The sequence below is a fragment of the Rhinopithecus roxellana genome, chromosome 10 (assembly GCF_007565055.1).
Source record: "Rhinopithecus roxellana isolate Shanxi Qingling chromosome 10, ASM756505v1, whole genome shotgun sequence".
Classification (NCBI taxonomy): domain Eukaryota; kingdom Metazoa; phylum Chordata; class Mammalia; order Primates; family Cercopithecidae; genus Rhinopithecus; species Rhinopithecus roxellana.
Window position 1 is genome coordinate 26014502 of NC_044558.1, and position 25675 is coordinate 26040176.

Sequence of the window (25675 nt, forward strand, 5' to 3'; positions counted from 1 at the left end):
GTATCTCTAATAACCACTCGGTTTTAAGTCATTTTTACCTCTGCAATAGTCCAATGGCGTATGTTGAGACGAAACAAAATGCCCAAGGTATCCTTTCCACAGTGAAAGTGAACACTGATAGGATTACCTGCCCAGTATGCTCCAATCCTTATATAAGAAGTGACTCTTCCCCAGTTTCTTCTGGCACCTGCCCCCCCAGTCACAACTGCTGGTCCAGGGCACAACACCTGACAGAACATGCTGGGCCACTCCTGAGGTGGGTACCGGACTCAAGCCAGGCTAAACTAGAGTCCTTCTCTTATTTCTGTATTTTCACTTTATAGTTTTATTGAGATGCAATATAATAAACTGCACATAAAGTATACAGTTTGATTGGGTTTGACATATACTGCAGAGACATCTGTGATGCCATCATCACAATCAAGGCAATGAGCATCTAACACCCCCTAACCTTTCCTCACATTCCCTTAAATTCCAGCCCACCCTCCCTCCACCCCTAACCATCCCCAGGCCACTACTCATTTTCTTTTGGTCAGATTCCTTTGCATTTGCCAGAATTTTACATCAATGAGATCATACAATATGTAGTATCCTTGTAAATTGGTTTTCCCATTTACTAGACCCATAGGAAATCTGTTTCAATAAGCATTTCCATACCTACAATGTGCCAGACGCTGCACAGGGGATTATAAATACAGGACAATATCACAGGCAGACCACCAAACATCACACTGATGCAAGACAGAGGAACCTGGCATGGGGCTGGGCATACCGCCCAGGAAGAGGCAATTTAAGAGTCACTTTTATTGTGTCTGATAATCTAAGAAGAAACATTCATTTTTCCACTCGTTTACATATTTGCATTGTCTCCAAGGAGAAGTAATCCACGGCAAATAGAATTACTCATCCGACTAATTAATAATGCACATGACATTTACACTACTCCCACCAACAGTTAAAATTATACCCCTTATTACCCTGTAAGTAATATCTGTAATTCTGACTACTCCACAGAAATCCATCACACTTCCTGAAGTTACAAAAATAAAACTACACACAACTATATTTGAAATAAAATTAAATATAGTAATGATTTAATGACAACCTAATCTTTAAAAATAAAATCTTTAAAAAATCAACAGAACTGATCAAAAAGAAAAGTACATTCAGCTTCAAGGGAAAAAGTCCTTAGAAAAAGAAAACTGTGCACAGCACAGTGGCTCACACTTATAATCCCAACACTTTGGGAGGCCAACGCAGAAGGATGGCTTGAAGCCAGGAGTTCAAGACCAGCCTGCGGAGCAAATCAAAACTCTGTCTCTACAAAACAATTTTAAAATTAGCCAGGCACAGGTAGCTAATTGGGAGGCTGCGATGGAAGGATGCCTTGAGCCCAGGCACTCAAGGCTGCAGTGAGCCTGACTGTGCCACTGCACTGTAACCTGGGTAACAGAGCAAGACCCTGTCGAAGAGAAGAGAGCCAAGTCAAACGATCAAAAAATAGGCAATCTCAAAAATGTTTCATTACAGTATGCAGGAAGTAGAAAAGAAATATATGTGCCTATATAAATGCCATCCACATGCTGTGCACCGGGTACTTCTCATTCATCACCTCAATTAATGTCCCAAGAACTCTATGAAGTGGATACTACAATCCCTCATATGCAGATGGGGTAAAAAAAAATAAGGCTAAGAAGTAAACTAGCTGGCCCAAAGTCACACAGCCATTAAACATTACAATGCAGGTCAAATGTTTGGCACAGTGCTTGGCTGAAAGTAGGTGCTTCATAACTGTCAATCCCTTCTTTTTTCTATTCATTCATTCAACAGATAATTTTTCCTAGATCAGCAGTTACCATCATAATCTGGGAAACCTCCCCGACCTCCTCTCCAGGGAATCTTTGAGGTCAAAACTATTCTCATAATAGAGTTAAGATGTGGCAGACAGAATAATGGCTCTCCAAAGATGTCCATGTCCTAATCCCTAGAACCTGTGAATATGTTACCTTACATGGCAAGGGAGAATTAAGGTTGCAGATGGATTAAGATTGGTATCAGCTGACTTTCAAATAAAGTTAGCCTGGATTATCCACGTGGACCCAATGTAATCACAAGGGTCCTTAAGTATGGAAAAGGAGGGCAAAAGATTCAGTGTGACAGAGATGTGATTTGAGAAAGACTCAGAAAGCCATTGCTGGCTTTGAAAATGCAAGGGGCTACAAACAATGTGGGGAGCCTCTAGAAACTGAAAAGTTTAAGAAAACTGTCTCCCCCAGAACCTTCAGAAAGAAATGCAGTGCTGCAACACCTTGATTCTACCCCAGTGAGATCTATTTCAGACTTTTAACTTCCAGAACTATGAAGACAACATACTGTACTGTTGTCAATCACTAATTTCTGGTAATTTGTTACAGAAGCAATGAAAATTAAATACAGAGACAATCTGCCTTTTTCACTGTCACTTCTTTTGCCAGAGGATACTGCAATAGACAGAATCAGATTTGAGAATCTATTAATCCAGACATCACAGAACTTTGCACAAATATAAAACCATGACATTCTTCTAAATGTCTTTTATTTTGGAAAACAGTAATTTTTCATAAAAAGCATGCCATTTATGTTAACAGGTAACAGACTGGTATTTTAAATGAATCAATAAATACATACGCCTGGGCGCAGTGGCTCACACCTGTAATCCCAGCACTTTGGGAGGCCAAGACAGGCGGATCACCTGAGGTCAGGAGTTCCAGACCAGCCTGGCCAACATGGTGAAACCCTGTCTCTTCTAAAAATACAAAACATTAGCTGGTGTAGTGGCACACACCTGTAATCCCAGCTACTCGGGAAGCTGAGGCAGGAGAATTGCTTGAACCCAGGAGATGGAGGTTGCAGTGAGCCATGATTGCACCACTGCACTTCAGCCTGGGAGACAGAGTCTCAAAAAATAATTAAATGAATCAATAAATACGTATCTTACAATTCTCTGGGTTTTAATTTCCAATACAATCAGGCAATATAATAGCAGAATACATTCTTTAAAAGTCTACTTGAGACTAATGTATAAACAGAAACTCTAGGATCTTCAGTAATTTAAAGTGTATAAAAGAATACTGAGGGCAAAATGTTTGAAAGGTCTGCTACCTTAGCTAAGGATTAATATTCACTAGTAGTGTTTCTCAAGTCGATTTTTCTGCTCAAATGAGAACAAAATATTACAATCTACGCAGAGAGTTGCATCTCTAAATACAAATTAAAATTATATTCAGGTTTATACATCAGTATCTTATCAATTCACTTGGCATGAAACATTTCCTCAAAGCCCTAGTAAAATGAAAAAGTTACTCAAATCAAGGACCAATCCTTTAAAGTGTAAAAATTTCCTATAAAACCCAGCTTGATCAATCAGCCAGCCTCTCTTTCTCTCTGCACTCTCCTAGCTATAATATGTAGTATTGACTTTTAAAAAATAATAGAATTCTATCATTGTCTTCTAAGTACTTATTTGCAAAGGAGATTTTTAAAAATGTTTTATTTTCCTTCTCTAAAATTACATCATGTCAATATAAGAAGGACAAAGTCAGGATTTGGCTGGCCACAAACTGAACATGAATTAACTCTTAAAGTTACAGAAGTACAGTGTTTGTTCACCAAGGAAGAGCCAGTTGCCCCCCTTCACCACGAACCAGTCAGACCACAGGTCAGGAACAAATGGTTCACTTTCAAAGGGATAGTGACAAACTAGAGTGAAATCAAAGTTGAGCTTCCAAAATGATCAAATCAAAGGCGAGTTGCAGTGATGATGCATGATCACCACCTTCATATTTAAGCAACTATCTCCATATGGAAGGAGAATCAGAAGTACTCTCTGTGACTCAGCCATCCAAAATAAAATGGGCAGCCTTGTGATCACACAACAAGCTCAAGCAGATGCCAGATGGCCACTAATAAAGTCTATGGAAAAACAGATTTCTTCTTTCAGCAGAGGACTGAACTCTATGACCTCCAGAGGCCCCTCCACTTGCCAGAATCTTAGGTTTTCCTATTTTAGGCATTTGTTTCCTATCTGAAAATGTGAAAATTATGATGCGGCACGTTTCTCCCTTAAAACTTTTTACTACTTTCTTGTATAGCCACAGGATCAACATCATACACCTAAACTATGGGGAAGACTTTTAAAGAATGTATCTTGCTATTTCTAAGACATAAAGAAAGGTAAAGATAATACAAAGAACACCCACATCCCTACCATCCAAGTGGGATATAAAATCCCTTCCACCCTCATCTGCAGGCTCCTCCTGCCTCTGACATAACCACTACCCAGATTTTGGTGTTTAAACCACTCTCTTGTTTTTTTCTTTTTTTTTTTTGGAGATGGAGTCTCACTCTGTTGCCCAGGCTGGAGTATAGTGGCATGATCTCAGCTCACTGCAACACCCCACCACCCGGGTTCAAGGGATCCTCCTGCCTCGGCCCCCCGAGTAGCTGGGATTACAGGTATGCGCCACCATGCCCAGCTAATTTTTATATTTTTAGTAGAGACGGGGTTTCACCATGTTGGCCAGGCTGGTCTTCAACTCCCGGCCTCAAGTGATCCACCCACCTCAGCCTTCCAAAGTGCTGGGATTACAAGCGTGAGCCACCGCACCCGGCCTCTCCTGCATTTCTCTAGACTTTTACCACATACATGTGTGTCCCTACAAGTAATCTATAGTATTTTTATGTGTTTTAAAAACCTTTTATAATTGGTATATGTCTGCAACTTGCTTTTTTCTTTTTACTCAAAATTATTCTTGTGAGAGTCACCCATGTAGGTATATTTCTGTAGTTCTAGTTCAGCAGATAACACGTTTTCTATAAAGGGCCAGTTAAATATTTGCGGATCTGCATATAGTCTCTGTTGCAACTGCTCACCTCTGACATCCAGGAGAACCAGAAACAAATGGGTGTGGCTATATTCCAATAAAACTTAATATACAAAAAGAGACATCAGGGTACAACTGGCCCATGAACTGTGGTTTGCAACTTTTCTTACAGTTAATAGTATGTATTTCCCTTTAATATCATTTCGATATTTGTCTGATATTAATAACTTGCTGTTTTCTTTGGTTACCATTTACCCAAGATATCTTTTCCCATACTATTAAACTCAACCTTTCTATATCTTTGTTTTGGAGTACATCTCTTATAAACAGCATCCAGCTGGACTGTTTCTTGTATCTGATCTGACAATCTGTCTTTTAATCTGAGTTTATCATGATAATTAATATATTTGGAATTATTTTCCCCATCACATTCTATACTATTTCTTGCTTTTTCTGTGTCTTTTACCTTCTCTCCTATCCACTTTTGGATTGATTTCAACATTGTCAATATTTGTTTAGATTTATTCACATGTCTACCAATTTCTTTTTTCTCCATTTTTACTTGCATCTAAGACCTTTGGAAAATTTTTTTTTCTTTACATATATATATATCCTTTAGAAGTTCCTTTAGTGAGTTTCTTGATGGTAAAGCTCTTAGCTTTTAATTTTTAAAAAAGTGTCTTCACATTCTTTCTTAAATGATTATTGAACTAGATATACAATTCTAAACTGACATTTTTCTGTCAGACTTTGAAGTGATCTACTGTCTTGAAGGTTCTGCTATCACTGTTCAAAAGTCTATCAGTCTCCCAGTCCTTTATGGTAATAACACCATCAATAATTGTGGTTGACATTTACAAGGGACTTACTACGCAACAGGTACTATTTTAAAAACTCTACATACATTAACTCATTTAAACCTACCAATCATCAGAGACAGGTATTATTGTTAGCCCCTTTTTACATATAAGGAAACTGAGACACATAGACATCATTTGCCCAAGGTCACGGCTTATAAATGATGAAGCTAGGATTTGATCCCAGGTATGCTTGCTCCATGGTCTATATTCTTAACTACTATGCCTTTGAGTCTTTTTGGCTACTTTTATGGTCTTCTCTTTGTCTTTTGTATATATTACTTCTTATTCATCCTGCTTGGGATTTGCTTTGCATTCTAAGTTTGAGGACTCTGTCTTTCATTTGTTTTGGAAAACTTTCAGCAATTTTTTCTTTTAATATTTTCTCTCCCCCAATTGCCAATCTCTCCTACTGGAACTCCAATTAGACATATGTTTGACATCTCACACTATCAGTCTGTCAACTGCTTTCACAATATCCATCTCTTTGATTATATTATACTCTGGATAATGTTCTCAGAGTTATCGCCCAGACCAATAATTCTTGTTTCTTCTTTTTCTAATCTGAAAGTTAAAACCATTCCATTAAACTTTTAATTTTAAAGATTAAAACTTTAATTTCTAAAATTTCTATTTGGTTCTTTTTAAAACCTGCCTGATAATTTTAGTAGCTTCATATTTTCTGCTCACATTTTCCATTTCATCTCTTATTTCTCCAAAAGTTTCAAACATTCTCAGGTAGCACTATATATATTCTTTACTTAATAATTCTAGTATCTTAAGTCCTCCTAATACTAATTGTGCTGTCTGCTGATTCTGCTGGTTCTCCCTTATGGTGGCTTATTTGTGTATTTTTAAATTTTGGATTGTAAGCTCAGATCTAATCTTGAGAATCCTGGGAGGCCTGGGCTTAAGGTCTATTTATCCAGAGAGTTTGCATTGACTTCTACCAGGAGTGCCAGATCACTATCACTCAGTTTCTCAGTTGGGTTTGTGATATGGTTTGGCTCTATGTCCCCACCCAAATCTCACCTTGAATTGTAATCCCCATAACCCCCATGTGTCAAGGGCGGGAAGAGGTAACTGAATCATGGAGGCAGCTTCCCCCATGCTGTTCTTGTGATGATGAGCAAACCTCATGAGATCTGATGGTTTTATAGGCATCTGGCATTTCCCCTGCTGGCACTCATTCTGTCTCCTGATGCCCTGTAAAGAGGTGCCTTCTGCCACAATTCTAAGTTTCCCAAGGCTTCCCTAGCCATGCTGAACTGTGAGTCAATTAAACCACTTTTCTTTATAAATTACCCAGTCTCGGGTATTTCTTCATAGCAATGTAAGAATGGGCTCATACAGATTGTCAGACAACATAAGAAGAATAAATTCAAACCCAAATCCATGTAAGGACGACCCTATGATTACAAGGTCATGGGAGACTTCCAAAACCTGCCCTCGAACACACAGAAAAAATACCTCGAGGAAAGACCAAAACAGACGAGAGAGAGAGGAGAGAGAGAGAGAGAGAGAGAGAGAGAGACAGACAGACAGAATGAGAGAGAGAGACAGAGAGAGAGAGAGAGAGAGAGAGAGAGAGAGAGAGAGAGAGAGAGAGAGAGAGAGAGACAGAATGAATACCCAATGTCTAGTCTTCCCTCCCAGCAGGCAACAAATGTTCCCAGAACGGTCACACTTTCCAGACTGGTCATCATTCTGGTTTCAGCTTCCTCTTTTTTTTTTTTTTTTTGAGACAGAATCCCAATCTGTTACTCAGGCTGGAGTACAGTGGTGTGATCTCGGCTCACTGCAACCTTCACTTCGTGGGTTCAAGCCAATTATCATGCCTCAGCATTCCAAGTGGCTGGGATTATAGGCTCATGCCACCTCACCCAGGTAATTTTTGTATTTTTAGTAGAGACTGGGTTTCACCATGTCACCCAGGCTGGTCTCAAACTCCTGTCCCCAAGTGATATGCCCACCTCAGCTTCCCAAAGCTCTGGGACGACAGGCCTGAGCCATCACACCTGGCCTCGGCTTCCTCTTCATTATTAGTCCTTGAGATTTCTCTAGTTTCTCAGAGTTCAGTTATGACTTCAAGAGAAGGTCCTTTGTATTTTTTTCAGCATGTGGGTATTCTATACAAAAAGGTTTTTTATCCGATCTAGTCTGCCACATTGCTGAAAGCCAAAGTACAAAAGAACTCTTGAAGGTTAGGGGATATCTGTTTCCACATGTCTTTAAGAGTTCAATGAAAGATTGGTTTCTAAACCCAGTCTGTAAAAATGTAGATTCCTGAGCCTTACCTGCATATTTTAGGAATCAGAATCTCCAGGGTTAGCCTCAGAATTTCCATTTTTAAACAAGCTTCCCAGGTGATTCCGATGTGCCAGTTTGAAGACTACTGAATTTTTTAATTTGACTTATCTTCAAAAGATGGCAAAAAAAAAAAAAATTATTTCATTTCCTTTTCACTTCCTCTTTACCCTACCCAGAATTTATACCCTAATGAAATGGGAAAACGAACTCTAGATTTCAACTGGTAGATCAGTCAGCCACCTCCACGACAGTTACAGAAAACCGTAACACTCAGCAGCAAAAGTCAGGCCAAAAAATATCATTATTCCAGGCAGGCTTCTTGACCCCAGCAGCAAATTTCAATCTAGAAAACAGTCTCCATGCTGAGCTCTGCCTCCATAAGGATCACTGAGCATAACAGCTCAATCCTTCAAACTTCCCTAAAGAGTAACAGAAGAACTAAATGAAAACTGGGTCACCAGAAGACACTAAGATGCCCCTGGGATCCCCTGAAATTATACACAAAATCGTTTGTGTGTGCTCAAGTATTATATGTAATAGTGCAAATGTGTCATTTTATAAAGGCAAAACGGCTTTCTCCAGATTCTGGGAGGGTACTATGACTCCATTACTCTATATTCCTGCTACACAGAAAAAACACATTTCTGGTACAAGTAAGCATCTTTCAGTATTATTAACATATGTTCTTATTAGGCATAGTATTATAACTTCCCAAGTATATTCCGTAGAGCCTCAAAATAGAGTCATCACCTCAAAAAGGGGCCTCCACAAATTTACTTGGGAAGCACTAAACCTACTTCCCCCCATCATTCATTTTGGAGATTCATTCATTTTAAAGGCTCTGACTCACTGGCTCCAAAGCTAGCTCTGAAAAGCCCAGCTACAAAGAAGCTTCTTTAACATGTATTTTCTACATCTCTAACTACATCTCTCAAAAGATTGTGAAACAGTCTGAGAAATAATTGGTCTAATTTTAAAATTATCTCAAGAGTGTCTTTAACCCAATGCAGTTCCTTGAGGAATTTATGCTTACTATTACTATTTACTGTATTTAATATTACACGTTATATAGAATGATTATTATCCTCATGTCTTATGCTTATTTTATACATGCTAAGCTTACATCATCGTGTAGACACAGTCCTCACTGAATACAGTACATAATTTTTGACTGATTAGTAAATGGTCTCCACCCAGAACTTTGAATAAATCTTTCAACACCCTATAAAAGCTTCTAACTAATCCTCATACTTCTTACCACAACTTAATACAGTCTATAACCCCAGCCAAGTAGTGAAATGTTCTAAATAAACCAGGCTCCAAGATTAATTCTAATGAAAAAAAAAAAAAAAAAATCCGTGCGACTAACAAAACATAAGGTTGGAGCGACCCATCTTGGAGGAGTACGAAGGCTAGCATTCTGTACCTAAGAGGACAGGCCAAGTAACTGACGAGCACACCTGGAAGGCCAGAGCTTGAGTTCAAAGAAGACACATGCAACATAAAAGTACAACAGACAAGAAGAGATCACACACAAGTATATCCAGCCCTTTCAATTATAATCACACCAAGATTTCTTAGAATTCATTTTAGAATGAGGATTCTCAACCTTGGCACTACCAACATTTGAGGCCAGATAATTCTGTTATGGGATATTGCCCTGTGCACTGTAGGATGTTTAGCAGCAACCCTGGCCTCCAGAGGCCAGCAGCACCCCTTTTCCCCCAAGTTGTGACAAAAAGGTCTCCAGGTGTTGCCAAATATCCCCTGGGGGACAAAACTGCCCCCTCCAACTCCCATTGAGAACCACTGCTCCAGGGGAAAACTGCAACAGCTGACGTTTTTGCTAGAGGTTTAAACCAGTATCTCTTTTCCTAAAAATATAAAGAATCTTTTTTCTTTTTTTTTGAGCTGAGTTTGATACAGGATGCATAAACATTCACACGTCCAAAAATCCCAAGTTAAAAAAGGAAAAAAGGAAAATGTTCCAAGTGAGGGACTTTCTACAAAGTATGTAATCAGTACTCCTCAAAACTGTCAAGGTCATCAAAAACAGGGAAAAGTCTGAGAAACTGTTATAGTGTACAGAAGCCGAACAGACATGACAACTAAATGTAGTGTGCTATCCTGGATGGCATCCTGGAAGAAAAAAAGGAGGGTAGGTAAATACTAAGGAAATCTGAGTAAACTACGAATAATGTATCAGTATTGGTTCATTAATTGGGGCAAATATAGTAATGTGAGAGATTAATAAGAGAAATGGGTGTAGGGCTTATAGAAACTATGTAATTTTTCTGTAAATCTAAAACTGATCTCAAAAATAAAGTTTTTAAAAAAACTTTTTAATTAAAATGACACGAAGGCTATAAGAGAAAGGGTAAAACAAAGCTTTAAAAAGCGTTCTTCCCCTGCGCAGGCTTCACTCTGGGAGCCCTTCAAAGGGAAGACACCTGAACAGATTGTTTGGATGAAGGAAAGAGATCAAGTGGCCAGAAAGAAAGTGAGAAAATAAAATTATTTTGTCCTCTTGCAACTGGGGGTGGGGAGATCTATATGTTTTAAATGAATTCATCAGTATTTCTTCTGACTGCGCCTTCCTACAAGACACAGCTCAAGGGTCAGCCTCAGAGACACATTTCCTGCATCCCTGAGCCCCTGGGCCTCGTTGCTTGTCTCCCCGGAGGTAAACTGTCATTCATCTGTTTACCAGAATCCCCACCCATGCAACACTGGTCCCCAGCTCTGCACAGGCAGTAACTCAGCCACTGCTGAACCCTCCCTATCAGACTCATCCGACTGTGAACCAGCAGCCGTCAAACCCACTGCTGGGTGCTTAATAAATGCTTGTTGGATGAACTCAAGCTAGGCACATAAATTCACACAGACTTCAAAAAGAGGGGAGAAGGAATGGTGCAGTCCTGGACAAGACAAAGAAGAAAAAGCCTCATAAATGCCCCCACATTCTCAGGGGTAATAGGGACCACATGCATTTGTGCAGCGGGCATGAAGAGGAGATAGGGTCCGCCGAATCCTATACCTCTAACACGTGAATACTTCTAACACTTAAAAAGACTTGGATGTTATTCAGTGCAGTGGCCTCATTTTACAGAGACAGAAGCCAAAGCCAGGAGGGATTAGGTGACTTGCTCAAGGCCACAAAGCTAGTTATGGCACTGCCCTAATCACAAGGAGACCCAGACTCTAGAGCTAAATAACCCACCTCCACCTCTTACTAAATGTGCTAAGGCTGACAATTATTTCTTAATTAATAATAGCTGCTATCTACTGAGATTCTGCTGGGTGCCAAGCACACACTAAAAATCTCCACATTAATTCCATATTGCAATGAAGGAAACTAAGGTCAGAGAGGAAAGTAACATGGCTGTCACACTCCAAAGTCCTCCCTGGACTGTCACACACCAAAGTCCAAACTTTGGTCCCATGGTGTATTAGTCCGTTTCCACCTGCTGATAAAGACATAATCGAGACTGGGAAGAAAAAGAGGTTTAATTGGACTTACAGTTCCACATGGCTGGGGAGGCCTCAGAACCATGGCGGGAGGTGAAAGACACTTCTTACATAGCGGCAGCCAACAGAAAAATGAAGCAGCAGCAAAAGTGGAAACCCCTGATAAACCTATCAGATCTCATGAGACTTATTTACTATCATGAGAATAGCACGGGAAAGACCAGCCCCCATGATGCGATTACCTCCCCCTGGGTCCCTCCCACAACATGTGGGAAATCTGGGAGATGCCATTCAAGTTGAGATTTTGGTGGGGACACGGTCAAACCATATCATTCCGCTCTTGTCCCTCCAATCTCATGTCCTCACATTTCAAAACCAATCATGCCTTCTCAACAGTACCCCAAAGTCTTAACTCATTTTAGCACTAACCCAAAAGTCCACAGTCCAAAGTCTCATCTGAGACAAGATAAGTCCCTTCCGCCTATGAACCTGTAAAATCAAAAGCAAGGTGGTTACTTCCTAGATGCAATGGGAGTACAGGTATTGGGTAAATACAGCCATTCCAAATGGGAGAAATTGGCCAAAATAAAGGGGTTATGGGCCCCATGCATGTCCAAAAGTCAGCCAGGCAGTCAAATTTTAAAGCTCCAAAATGATCTCCTTTGACTCCAGGTCTCTACATGGACTACATTTAGTTGTAATGTCTGTTTGGCTTCTTTAGGCTAAAACAGTTTCTCAGACTTTTCCCTGTTTTTGATAACCTAGAGTTTTGAGAAGTACTGGTTATATACTTTGTAGAAAGTCCCTCAAGTGGAATGTTTTCCTTTTTCCTTTTTTAACTTGGGATTTTTGGACGTGTGAATGTTTATGTATCCTGTATCAGCATGACATCCAGGTCACGCTGATGCAAGAGGTGGGTTCCCACGGTCTTGGGCAGCTTTGCCTCTGTGGCTTTGCAGGGTACAGACTCCCTCCCAGCTGCTTTCACCAACGGGCGTCGAGTGTCTGTGGCTTCTCCAGGTGCACAATGCAAGCTGTCAGTGGATCTACTATTCTGGGGTCTGGAGGGGAGTGGCCCTCTTCTCATAGCTCCACCAGGCAGTGCCCCAGTAGGGACTCTGTGTGGGGGCTCCTACCCCACATTTCCCTTCTGCAATGCCCTAGCAGAGGTTCTACATGAGGGCCCCATCCCTGCAGCAAACTTTTGCCTGGGCATGCAGGTGTTTTCATACATCTTCTGAAATCTAGGCAGAGTTTCCCAAACTCAATTCTTGACTTCTGTGCACCCGTAGGCTCAACACAATCTGGAAGCTGCCAAGGCTTGGGGCTTCCACCCTCTAAAGCCACAGCCCAAGCTCTACCTTGGCCTCTTTCAGCCAAACCTGGAACGGCTGGGACACAGGGCACACAGCATGGGGACCCTGGGCCCGGCCCACTAAACCACTTTTCCCTCCTGGGCCTCCAGGCATGTAATGGGAGAGACTGCCATGAAGGTCTCCTACGTGGCCTAGAGACATTTTCCCCACGGTCTTGGGAATCAACATTAGGCTCTTTGCTACTTATGCAAATTTCTGCAGGCAGCTTGAAGTTCCCCTCAAAAAATGGGTTTTTCTTTTCTACTGCATCGTCAGTCTGCAAATTTTCAGAGCTTTGATGCTCTGTTTCCCCTTTAAAACTGAATGCCTTTAATAGCACCCAAGTCACTTCTTGAATGCTTTGCTGCTTAGAAATGTAAAGTTCCACAAATCTCCAGGGTGGGGCAAAATGCTGCCAATCTCTTTGCTAAAACGTAACAAAAGTTACCTTTGCTCCAGTTCCCAACAAGTTCCTCATCTGCATCTGAGACCACCTCAGCCTGGACATTATTGTTCATATCACTATCAGCATTTTTGTCAAAGTCATTCAACAAGTCTCTAGGAGGCTCCAAACTTTTCCCCATTTTCTTGTCTTCTTCTGAGTCCTCCAAACTGTTCCAACCTCTGCCTGTTACCCAGTTCCAAAGTCACTTCAACATTTTCAGGTGTCTTTTCAGCAACATCCCACTTTATTACTACCAATTTACTGTATTAGTCCATTTTCAAGCTGCTAATAAAGACATACACCTGGGACTGGGAAGAAAAAGAGGTTTACTTGGACTTACAGTTCCACATGGCTGGGGAGGCCTCAGAATCAAGGCAGGAGGTGAAAGACACTTACGTGGCGGCAGCAAGAGAAAAATGAGGAAGAAGCAAAAGTAGAAACCCCTGATAAACCCGTCAGATCTCATGAGACTTATCACTATCATGAGAATAGCACAGGAAAGACCGTCCGCCATAATTCAATTACCTCCCCCTGGGTCCCTCCCACAATACGTGGGAATTCTGGGAGATACAATTCAAATTGAGATTTTGGTGGGGACACAGCCAAACCATATCACATGGTGATCTTCCCCATCCCATGCTTTGGCTGTCTCATGCGCCAGGCACTGTCCTAAATGCCTTTCATGGATGGACTCATCCATTCCTCACCTGAACCCTATGATGCTAGTGCTACCTGCAGCCCCATTTTACAGATGAAGAAACTCAAGCCTATTTTGACCTCCCAGTTCTCACAGGCAGCACGCAACAAACCTTATCCATAAATCAGGATGGCAAAAATTTTGCCTGCAGTTTCTTATAAAACTAAACATGCAATTACCGTTTGACCCAGCAATTGTACTCTTGGGCATTTAGAGAAATGAAAATGTATGTTCACACAAAAACCTGTACACAAATGTTTACAACATCTTTATTTGTAATAGCCAAAGACTGGGAGCAACCCAAATGTCCTTTGAACTATGGGTAAATGGTTCAATGCAGTTAATCTGTGGTTAAACAAAGGGTTAAACTGTGTTATGTCCATAACATGAAATAACAGCAAAAAGGAATGCACTATTGCTATAATACACATAACACTGGATAAAACTCCAGGAAATTATACTTGGTGAAAAAAACAGCTCCAAAAGGTTACATTGTGTACGACTCCATCAGTGTAACATTTTTGAAATGACAACATTTTAGAAATGGAGAATAGTGCTCCAGGGATTGGGGACAAGAGAGAGCATGATGGGGGGAGGTGGGTGGGGCTATAAAGACAGAATGAGGGAATCCTTATGATGAACTGTTCAGTCCCTTGATCGGTGGTGGATATATGAACCTACATGTGAGAAAACTGTACAGAAATACATTCGTGCTCTCGTGCATGTGCACACACACAAGTACAAATAAAATGAGGACACTCTGATCTGTGGCCTGTATCAATATATACTGTTATGATAATGTATTACTGTTTTGCCAAATGTTACCACTGGGAGAAACTGGATAAAGTGTATGCTGGATCTCCCTCCATTAGTCCTTTTCTGTTTATTATTTACACAGGGTTTGGCTCTGCCACCCAGGCTGGACTGCAGTGTTGCAATCTCAACTCACTGCACTCTCCACCTTCCAGGCTCAAGCAGTCCTCCCCAACTCAGCCTCCCAAGTAGCTGGGACTACAGGTATGAGCCACGACGCCTGCCTACATTTTGCATTTTTTGTAGAGACTGTGTTTTCCTTTGTTGCCCAGGTTGGTCCTGTGCTCAAGAGATCTGCCTGCTTCAGCCTCCCAAAGTGCTGGGATTACAGGCGTGAGCTCACACCTGGCCCCTGTATTAATTCTTAAACTGCATGTAAATATACAATTATCTCAATAAGAATTACAAGTTAAAAAAAACTTGCCTGCCCAAAAGCTGGGCTAGATAATCTTCTATATTTCTTTCATCTCTTAAGACCTGCAAAATTCCCAATGTCTCCAAAGCCAGTCTTCTTTCCACTACACCACACAACAGCTTCAAAAGCCAAAGCAAAATTAACTCTTGGCAAAGGGAAACGAAGACAATAAGCCACCATTTCATAGAATTCTGCATTGCTAGTCATTTTACGTCCCCTCTGAAAATTACTAATTAGCTTTTTTCATTAAACTGACTTCTGGCCAAAAAATGGAAAATCTGATCCTATAAAACGTTCTTGTTCACCCAATAATCTCTCCCTATCTCTATGTGCCACCTCTACAATAAGAAGTAACCAATATACAAACTTCGGTTCTGAATCCTCCTTGGAAGCAACAGCGACAATGGATTATTGGTTCCCAAATGGTCAGCGGAGCACAAGAAACAGGACAGTGGGTCAGGAGCTGAGACAGACCCTAAATTCAGGCGTCACCCTGGCCAAGGTCACTTAAACCTGAATCTCGCCTTTCCCATCTATAGAATGGGGATGTGGAACCTCCTTCGTAGACTACTGGAACAATTTAGAGATAATCCACGTGCCTGGCACTAGTATTTATTAGTTCATTAGTAGTAACAACTGAGTCAAGCTCATTTTATGCACACCTGGCCATGAAGTTCCCATTCAAGGCCTTATAATCCCCACCTCACCGAGGTTAATGGATAATCCAGAACCTTCCCCACCTGGACCTCTCCTCTTTCAAACACCGCACAGCTCATCTCATCTCATCTCCTCTCCTCACCCCACCACCACCCCCACCAAAAGGAAAACAGACCAGCCTCGGGATCGGCCACGTGCTCAGCAGCCCCGCTCCTGGGCATATCTGCACCAGCCCGAGTCGGCTGTTACTATTATTACTATTGATGAATAACAACACCTAACGGTGCGTGGGAGTGGCCGACTCCCAAGGGAGGTGTGCGGAACTCCCGCCCCGCGCAGCCCAAAGCCCCTCAGATGCAGATTTCGGGCTAAAAATCCTAAGAATATATACAACAGCTTTCCTGGCAGGGGAAAGGCGCGAGTTGTGAAGTTTCTAGAGTGCATTTTTCCGCGTTTCCCTGAGTCGCTTCGCAGGGGCGATGCTGCCTGCGGCTGAGGGTGTGGGCATCGGGGTTCGCGACTGGAGGCCCTGGAGGTCCGCAGCTGGGCTGGACCCGGTCCCAGGGCGCCCGCTTCCCAGCTGAGCGCGCAGGAGGGGTCCCGAGCGCCGGGGCGGGGTCGCCACCTTACTCACCTTCAGTGCTTCTCTTCGCCTCCCGGTAGCGCTCCCACAGGTAGCGCTTCATGTCTGGGGCGGTCCCCGGTGCGGTGCACAAGGGCCGGGCGGGGCCCACACACGGCCGCCCCCGAGCCGCGGTCCCGCAGCCACCCCGCAGAGTCGCCGCTGTCGCCGCCCTCGCTCCGGCCCCGCGGGCCACCACCACCGCCGCTGCCATGGTCATGCCTGCTGCCTGCTTCCTGTTGCCGCCGGCACCACCGCCACCGCGCCGCTCTGCGACTGCTACCACCCGGCCCAAGATCTACCCGCGCTCTGCCCTGCAGGCGGGCCGCTCCTGCGTCGGAACACGTGGCGGCGCAGGCCCGCCCTACAGCCGCTGCGGGGCGGGGAGTAGGCGGGGAAGTGGGAGGGGCCGGATAGGGGCGGGGTCTGTCAGGGAGTGGGCGGGGAGGGGCGGGGCCGGGGGCCCCACGCCCAGCCTGCTGAGGTCAATTTGAGAGTGGCGCGAGGGTGGCCGTGTGGTGGCGCGCAGGCCACATGCGATGGAATGATGAGGTACGACCCCGGCGCCGCCCGCCCAGCTCCGCCGCACCTTCCCCCTGCCTTCTGGGGCTGACCCCCAGCTCTGGCCGCACAGACAGCGCCCCTCCCACCCCAGCTGCTCTGGCCCTGGCCCCAGAAAGTGACCTCTCTCCGCATTAATGGCCTCTGGCAGTCTAATTAATGGCAGTCTGGACCTCCCCTGGATCGTGGGACCCCTCTGGGACGTCCCTGATCCCCAGCTTAGATTTATCCAGGACCTGTGAGGTGGGTGGCTGGGCCGAGGCTCCACTCGTGGGCTGATGTCGGCTGGAGGATCCCAGCCCCTTGATACCTCAGTAAGTTTGAAGGGCACTACCATTACACAGCCTGGAAGGCCAATGCCCCACCCTAGATTTCCGCCTGGCAACAGAGCTCCTCGGAATACGGTCACCCAGCTCATGCCTCTGCCCACGCTAACGGCTCGATGCACAGGTCTTCTCTCACACCTGCTAGGCTGCACCCGTCCTGTGCCTGTGGTTCCACTAAAGCCAAATGAACAGTAACTTCCTTGTCTGAGGGCAATTCTGTGTAGACTGAGTCAGACACAGCTTCTGCAGGAAAGACTGATGTGGCCCAGCCAGAACCCTGCTGAAAATCGCTGGAAGGCAAGGACTTCCCAAGCTGTGCAGGTGGAGTAGGCGGAATAGGCGTCAAGGCTGGCACTCTGCCAAGGAGACCATACTGGCTTGTGTGAAATGGGTGGAGCACAGTTTAAGACAAATAACCCAAGGCATTAGTGTATGCTCCAGTTGTGGGATGGAGGGGTCTGGAGGTGTTTCATGGAAAAAGGTGGCATCTGGGTTAAACCACCATTTATTGAAGGCTTGCTGTGTGCAGTATCTCATGCAATCCTCTCAGTAATCCTGAAAAGCAGACTCCATAGTTTCTCCAGTTTTACAATATAGTCATCCCTCTGTACCTGCCGGGAATTGGTTCCAGAACACCTGCCCCATACATACACAACAAAATAGGCGATACTCAAGTCCTTTATATAAAATGGCTAGTATTTGCGCACACACATACTTCTATATATTTTAAACCATCTTGATTACTTTTTTTTTTTTTTAAGACAGAGTCTTTCTCTGTCAGCCAGGCTGGAGTGCAGTGGTATGATCGCAGTGCACTGCAGCCTCGACCTCCTGTGCTTAAGCAATCCTCTCACTGAGCCTCCTGAGTAGCTGACATTACAGGCGTGAACCACCACGACCAGCTAATTTTTGTATTTTTTCGTAGAGATGGGGTCTCGCCATGTTGCCTAGGTTGGTCTCAAACTCCTGGACTCAAGCAATCTGCCCACCTTGGCCTTCCAAAGTGCTGGGAGTACAGGTGCAAGCCATTGCACCAGGCCTCAATTACTTTTCATACCTAATACAATGTAAATGCTCTGTAAATAGTTGTGATACTGCATTTTCTATTTGTATTACTTTTCATTGTTGATTTTTTTTCTAATATTTTTATCCATGGTTGATTGAATCCACGAATGCAAACCTGCAGATACAGAGGACTGACAGTAGTGAAACCGAGGCCAAGAAAGATGAAATAACTTTCCTAAAACCACACAACTGAACCCATTCTTCCATTTGGCTTCCTAACATATAGTATGTAGGATTTAGGCGGGTGATAGGGAAGAAAGTAGCCAATAAGTAATCCTTAACAGCTAATGGTTAATGTTTTATGAATCACTGATAAAATGAGACAATAAAATGTTTAAAACAGATATGATATCAAATACATGAGCTCTGGTACTTTAAACTCACTTTATGATTTTAGTTATATGCCAAATTATATATTTCTTACTTCGTGTTTCATAAAAAGGGTTGGTGACAGCAATTGTAAATTTTGTTCATGTGGAAAATTCATAAATTCAAAATAAACTATAGCAATGCAAAAATAATACAATTAGAATTTTAATAACATTGCTTCTGTATACTTTTGGATATGGAACACTATGAGATCAAATTGCTCTACCTACCATAGAAATGTGAATCACCTAAAAATTGTTCTCCTTAAGTAAAATGAGTTACAATGTTTAAGTGCCTAAATAATCGTATTTCCAGACCTTGGTTATTATCATCCTGTGTATTTTAGAAGAAAATATCCAATAAAAGAGTTCTAATTAAAGACAAGTGGAAACAACAGATGCCAAAAAGCCCATGATACATTTTTATTCTTTATTAATATCATTTGAGGTCTTCAACAGTTTTGTTTCAGTGTGAAATCTTCTCTGCAAAAAAGACTTCTGAGATATCGAAATATAATCTGGGCTATGAAAAAGCCACTTTTCTGATATGAGCTCATATTCCCAAGGGTTTTTTGTACTAAGAGGCCGTGGCAGGGAATGGTGGTAATTGGCGGTGATTTTGCCTTCTCCACTCTCACTTTTAGCTAACAACATTCTTTGCCTTGAAAGCTTTATTAAACCATTCATTTTACCCAAAGATAAAATGTTAGAGGAATAGTCTTTCTTTTTCTTTGATGCTTCCTTTCCTGAGCCATTCCATATTTCAGCATGATTTTGTGTCTTCCGTTGTATCTTTTCCTCAGCAGATATGCAAATAATGGGTTTCTTTTTCCCTTTTCCAGCAGCACATTTTGATTTATCTGAAATTGTCTGAGGTGCCAAGTCCATTCTTCTAGCCCTGTGTAATTTATCTGCATTCATGCACATTGCAGAGCTCACTGTATTAGAACTCTGAGCACTGTGGTAGTTTAATTTAAGCAAGTGCTCCCATAATGAGAAGCCATTCCTAGAACCCTCAGAATGTTGCTGGCTCATACCTTGAGGCCAACATCTCTGGCTCCGGATCCACTCAATTTCTCTCAGAAGGCTGCAAAAGATCAAAAGTTGTCAAGAGGTCATATATATAACATGAATAACCAGAAGCATATTTCTGTTTGGAACATGAAATAAAGACTCACTGCAGAATTCCATGGATTGATGAATGAGAAGATCCCAGGTGGATCACCCTTAAATCAAGTGATCTGTACAAATAGCCTACTGCCTCAATCATGACGTGATGACAAGAGTCACTTGCCAATAACTGACCTGCTAGATATTTGAAAATAAGAATATTAGACTTTTTATTACTCCTGGCTTCACACATTTAAAAGAGAAGGATAACAAACATTTATAAAAAGTGGCATTGGAGCATGACTTATTTGTAATATTCTGCCAAAAATACTTAACCTGAGCCTAATCATAAAGAAACAATCCAATCAGGCTGGACGCAGTGGCTCATGCCAGTAATCCATTCACTTTGGAAGGCTGAGACATGTAGATTACTGGAGCCCAGGAGTTCAAGACCAACCTGGGCAACATGGCAAAACTCCATCTCTACAAAAAATACAAAAATTAGCTGAGCATGGTAGCGCGTGACTATAGTCCTAGCTACTTGGGAGACAGGTGGGAGGATCGCTTGAGACCAGGAGGCAGAAGTTGCAGTGAGCCAAGATTGTGCCACTGCATTCCAGCCTGGACGACAGAGTGAAACCTTGTCTCAAAAAAATAGAAAGAAAGAAAGAATCAGACAGATACAAACTGAAGGACATTGGGATAGGGATGGGAGAGTGGAACCTGACTTCAACTCTTCAAAATAGTCAATGTCATAATGACAAAACAAAGGTACTTAAATCTAGACTAAAAGAGACAAATGCAATGCAAGATCGTCAATAAGTTAACAGCTATAGAGGACATTACTAGATACTTGGGGAGATTTGAATATGAACTATAGTTAGATAATAGTCTTAGGCAATAGTTAAATTTCCTGGGTTTGATTATTGTGGTTATATGGGAGAATGTCCTTGTACTCAGAAGACATATGCTGAAGTATGGTATTTAGACATAAAAGTGTCATGTTTGCAACTAACTTTCAAATGGTTCAGAAAAAATATATATGTATATATGTGTCTGTGCCTGTATATGAAAGAGAGAACACAGATGTGGCAAAATATTAACAACTGGTGGGCTAGGTGCGGTGGGTGGCTCATGTCTGTAATCCCAGCCCTCTGGGAGGCTGAGGAGGTAGGATTGCTTGAGTCCAGCAGTTTGAGACCAGCCTGGGCAACATAGGGAGACCCTGTCTCTATACAAAACAATAATAACAATTTTAAAAAACAATTGATGAAGATAGGTGAAGGTTATATGATCTTTCACTACACTATTCTTGAAATTTCTCTGAAGGTTTGAAATTTTTCAAAATAAAAAAATTGAGAAAAAAATTTTCCAACTGCCACAGTCAATGAATTGAATTCTCGACCTGGTGCAGTGGCTCATGCCTATAATCCCAGTACTTTGGGAGGCTGAGGCGGGCAGATCACTTGAGGTCAGGAATTCAAGACCAGCTTGGCCAACATGGCAAAACCCTGTCTCTACTAAAAACACAAAAATTAGCTGGGCGTGGTGGCATGCACCTGTAATCCCAACTACTTGGGAGGCTGAGGCAGGAGAATCGCTTGAATCTGGGAGGCGGAGGTTGCAGTGAGCTGAGATTGTGCCACTGCACTCCAGCCTGGGCGACAGAATGAGATTCCATCTTCAAAATAATAATAAGAAGAAGAAGAAGAATAAAATTGAATTCTCTAAAATTTGTTAAAATAAAAACAATCCATTTTACAATCTAACTTGCAGATGGTACTTATTTATTCATTTTACCCATTTACAAGACTACTTTTAAGGGGCTGGACTTATACCATTGATTACAAACATAACGTAAGGCTGGTGTGTATAAGGCACTGATTCAGAAACGTGATAAAGAGACTGCTGCCTATGTAAAGGCTAAAAACACTGACAGATGACCCAGTCCCTGTTCCTGTGTTAACAACAATAACAGCAAATATATATAATTACCATCTGTCAGGACTGTGTAATCTTATAACATATAAATTATCATCACCTGTCCACCTGGTTCAAAAATGAAAATTTATCAATCTGTAAAGTGAAAAGTGTCTTTCCCTTCTCTGTCCCCATCTGTGCAGTCTTCTAAAATGGAACCAATGACGTTAGTTTCTAATGTGTCCTTCCAGAGAATTTTTAGTGCATGTTTCATTTTACTTGTCTTTTAAAAATGAGCATGCTGGATGAGGTTAAGGAACTTATTCTAGTTCATGGAAGAACAGTCCTGGGTCAGCCTCATCCTGAAGTCCATGCCCTGCACTACTGCACTAGGCTGCCTCTTCCCCATTGTGGATTGTGCTCCTGAATATCAGCTGTGGCTTCTGGTCACAGAGATGTTCTCTCTCTGTGGCTTTGCTTCATGGATCAGACCCTGTATCTCACATGCCTGCAGCTTTCTCTGGAAATCCTATAGGAAATTTCAGCTGCTGTCTCTGCTTAGTGATCTGGGACTATGTTTCTTCTTTTTGAACTATTTTCATGACTCCCTGTGATGTTCCCAGGTGCCTCAGTCTAGCTCAACAGAAGACATTTGTGAATTACCCTGTTCTTGATGACCAAGTTGCATTGGCCTTAAAAGAAAAAGTGGAGAAAAATAGAAACTGGATGTGTCATGTGGTGGCAAACACAGAACCCATTCTCAGAGATACTCTGGGCACCAATAACCAGATTCATAGGTGTGACTGACTCTCTTCATTCTGCCCAAGTCCCCTGAAGAGAATCTGACTTGCTATGGGATTGAGATTTTCATGCAGACAAGTTTCTGGTGCCCTTTGCATACACTACTTCATGCCCTTGCTACCCACCTCCATCTTGGCCACACACAACTCCTCAGGCCCCTTTTCCCTGGTGACCCATTCTAGACCTGACCTATAGCTTTGACCTCAGAACTTTCTTGGATGCAATCTGACTCAGGCAGCAAGCAAGCCAGGGAAAGGACATTCTTGCCTCATCTCCATCCCCAGTTTACCCCATTTTTCTTGGAGCTGGTACCAGTTGGGTCAACCCAGTCAGTCCTCCCAACCCAGAAAAGAGGAAAGACCAGAATTGGTGAATTTAAATTGGAGAGATGTCACTGAACCTCTTCCCACCTCAAACCTTTGCCCTGGATGGCGAGGGAACCTAACATTTAATTTTGTACTCTATTGGCTGTTTTGCATATATTATATCATTAAATCTTCACAATTACCCTATAGGTAGACTGTATTATAACCTCTTGATTGGTAAGAAAATTGAGACTCAGAGAGGTTACGTCCACAAGCCAAGAAAATAGCAGAACTGGGATTCCAACTCAAGTTCCTAGGATCCAGGACCACAACTTCTACAAGTGAGAAAAGAGAACACTATTCTTCCTGTTTTGTTGGTTCCAGGGATGATTTTCCATAAAAATACATCTAGAAAAAAAGCATCAGTTACCTTTTCTATGTCGTACTTCTGGACAGAGCCACACCCATCTTATTTCCAGTGGAATGTGAATTGGGGGTGGGGATGGGGGGAAGGTCCCATGAACACTCTTACTAATCTGTTCTCAGATTTTAAGTAGGAAGTTTTCCTAGTCTCCCCACTTTATTTTCAGTGCTTAACATTAAAAAGATGGTAGAATATTTATTATTTCCTTAGAAAAACAAAACAAGATATTTCATCCAAAGAGAGTCCTCTATCCTATTAAGTACTCTCCTAAAGCACAATTTTTCCTAATTTTTATTCTACTGAAATTAAAATTAAGTCCTGTTCCTCTTGCTTCCTATAATACCTGCTGTCACCTAACAAGTGGATTTTTGCAATGCCAGTCCAGCGTGAGAGATGTTTACTTTTTCCCGGGCCGACAGCAACAGTCCAGGCAGTTGTCTCCAGGTGACAGTGAAATCTCTCCAGTGTTGACAGAGGTCTCAGGAAGTTTCCCTGAATGAATAACTCAGTGGATGAACCACCCCGGGAGGGATAGTTCATTACTGGGCAGCATCCACTGAGTTATTCTGTGCTGGGAGCGAATGAGATTAAGAAGTGAGGACAATCACAGCCCATGGTCTCTGTCTACATTCTAGAAGATGGGCTGCAATTGTAAAGAGGAAGGAAGGTTTGGCACTGTCTAAAGGCTCTTTGTTGAACGTTTCTTTTTGTTTGATAATTAGGCTGTGTCTAAAGTTTCTTTGTCCAAAATCTTTAAGTATGAGAAACTAAGTGTGTTTGCTCATTCTTTTTTCCTTTTTTAAACTACGAACTTAACCTAGAAGTGTTTGCTTATTCTTTCCATAAATGTGTGTATCTATAAACAGGTTAGGGAGAAAGCTGTGTATCATTGTCCCAAAAAAGTAAAAGGGTGCTATTGGATGTCTCCATGGGCCCTCAATTTCTGCTCCAAAGAAAACAATCAGAGAGGTTAAGGGGTCCTTTCCCCCACCCCTCTCTACTGAAACCATGGCCTAGTCTGGCTCAAAAGGACCTGCTTGCAGATGGCAAGTAGCATCCTCTGTTGTCTTCCCCTAGTTCTGCATGAACCCAGTGTACCAATTAAAGGAGATGGGCCTGTGCAGAAGCCCCACCTTTAAGCAGAGGGAACAGATTGTTCTCTCTTAAACAGGCTTTCGTCTCTACCACCAAAATTGAACATTACCTGTGACCTCTGTGTTGCTAAACACAGTGGTCTGTTCTCAATCTGGTGGTCAGTTCTCAACACTCTCCTCTCTTGGCTTCAATGATCTGACTGCTTCTCGACCTGCCTCTGGAGCCATTCTTCATCTTTTACTACAGCCCTTTCCTCTTCTCACCCCTTAAATACTGGCATTATTCCAAGTTCTACCTCTGGCCATTGTCTTGTCCTACATTCTTCTTACTTCTTTCAACCATTCTACTGAGTTGAGCCAGCAGTGTACACTAAGGACTCCCAGATGTTTTCTCTGGCTCAGTCTTCAAGCTCTTAAGCACCAGACTCATACGTCCTACTGCCTACTGAATGTCTCTACTTGGATAGAAAATTCAAACTCAACAGGCCCCAAATTAGCTCACTGTGGCTCCCACCCCACCCTACCAAACTGTGCTCCCTCTCTTGCAATGCCAACAGCATCATGCACCCAGGTGCACTGACCTATGATATAGTCGTAAACTGGGAAATGCTTTTGGCTTTCTCTCACCTCCCACATCTAGTCAAGCACCGAGCCTGTTGGATTTACCTACCAAGTCTCAAATCTGACACTTTCTCTCCATTTCTACCATCCCCTCTTAGTTTACCAATTCCATCCCCCATTTGGTCACAAGATTGTTGTATCCTAAACACAAACTTACTCATGCCCCTTAATGCTGGAAATCCTACAGCAGCTGCCCTGTCAAGCCCCTGAGCCTGGTAAACCATGCTGATTCCTCCAGCATCATTCCCCAACTCTCCCCATTCCAGAGTTTCAAACCACCCAAGTTCTTCCTTCCTTGACATTGTTCATGCTGATCCTCCTTACCTAAAATGCTCCTCATGAACTTCTTCACCAGGCACCTGTCAGAACTCAGCCCAAGCCACTGTCTCTGGAAAGTCTTCCTTCTTGCCTATTTTCTGTGGGTCCCTGTGCCCCCTCCAGTGTCTGTCACAGTACACAACACATTGGATTGCACTTCTCTTCATGTGCTTGTCACCCCAACAAGACCACAAACTCCTAGAGCTCACAAACAGCGGGAAGGGCTTCGGACTTGGGGTCAGAGAAATGCATGCCAAGTCT

General features: G+C 42.5%; 2 protein-coding genes and 1 long non-coding RNA gene across 3 annotated transcripts in view; 1 reads left to right on the top strand and 2 right to left on the bottom strand.

Annotated features, from left to right (window-relative positions):
* NT5DC3 (5'-nucleotidase domain containing 3) overlaps window positions 1-16818 on the bottom strand; it is a 64500-nt gene extending 47682 nt beyond the window's left edge. The window contains exon 1 of the mRNA XM_010357280.2: window positions 16514-16818. Within this exon, the coding sequence (XP_010355582.1) occupies window positions 16514-16721 (208 nt within the window). The 5' untranslated portion in view covers window positions 16722-16818. The remainder of the gene's footprint in view (window positions 1-16513) is intronic.
* Window positions 16819-17001: 183 nt separating this feature from the next.
* LOC115899990 lies at window positions 17002-20144 on the top strand. The gene is made up of 2 exons (XR_004059652.1): window positions 17002-17180; window positions 19664-20144. It is a non-coding gene; the product is annotated as an uncharacterized LOC115899990 (long non-coding RNA).
* Window positions 19244-25675, bottom strand: part of LOC104657486 (putative tetratricopeptide repeat protein 41) — an 87342-nt gene continuing 80910 nt past the window's right edge. The window contains exons 15-16 of the mRNA XM_030939286.1: window positions 20000-20129; window positions 19244-19908 (exon numbers count right to left, since the gene is read on the bottom strand). Of these exons, the coding sequence (XP_030795146.1) occupies window positions 19245-19908; window positions 20000-20129 (794 nt within the window). The 3' untranslated portion in view covers window position 19244. The remainder of the gene's footprint in view (window positions 19909-19999; window positions 20130-25675) is intronic.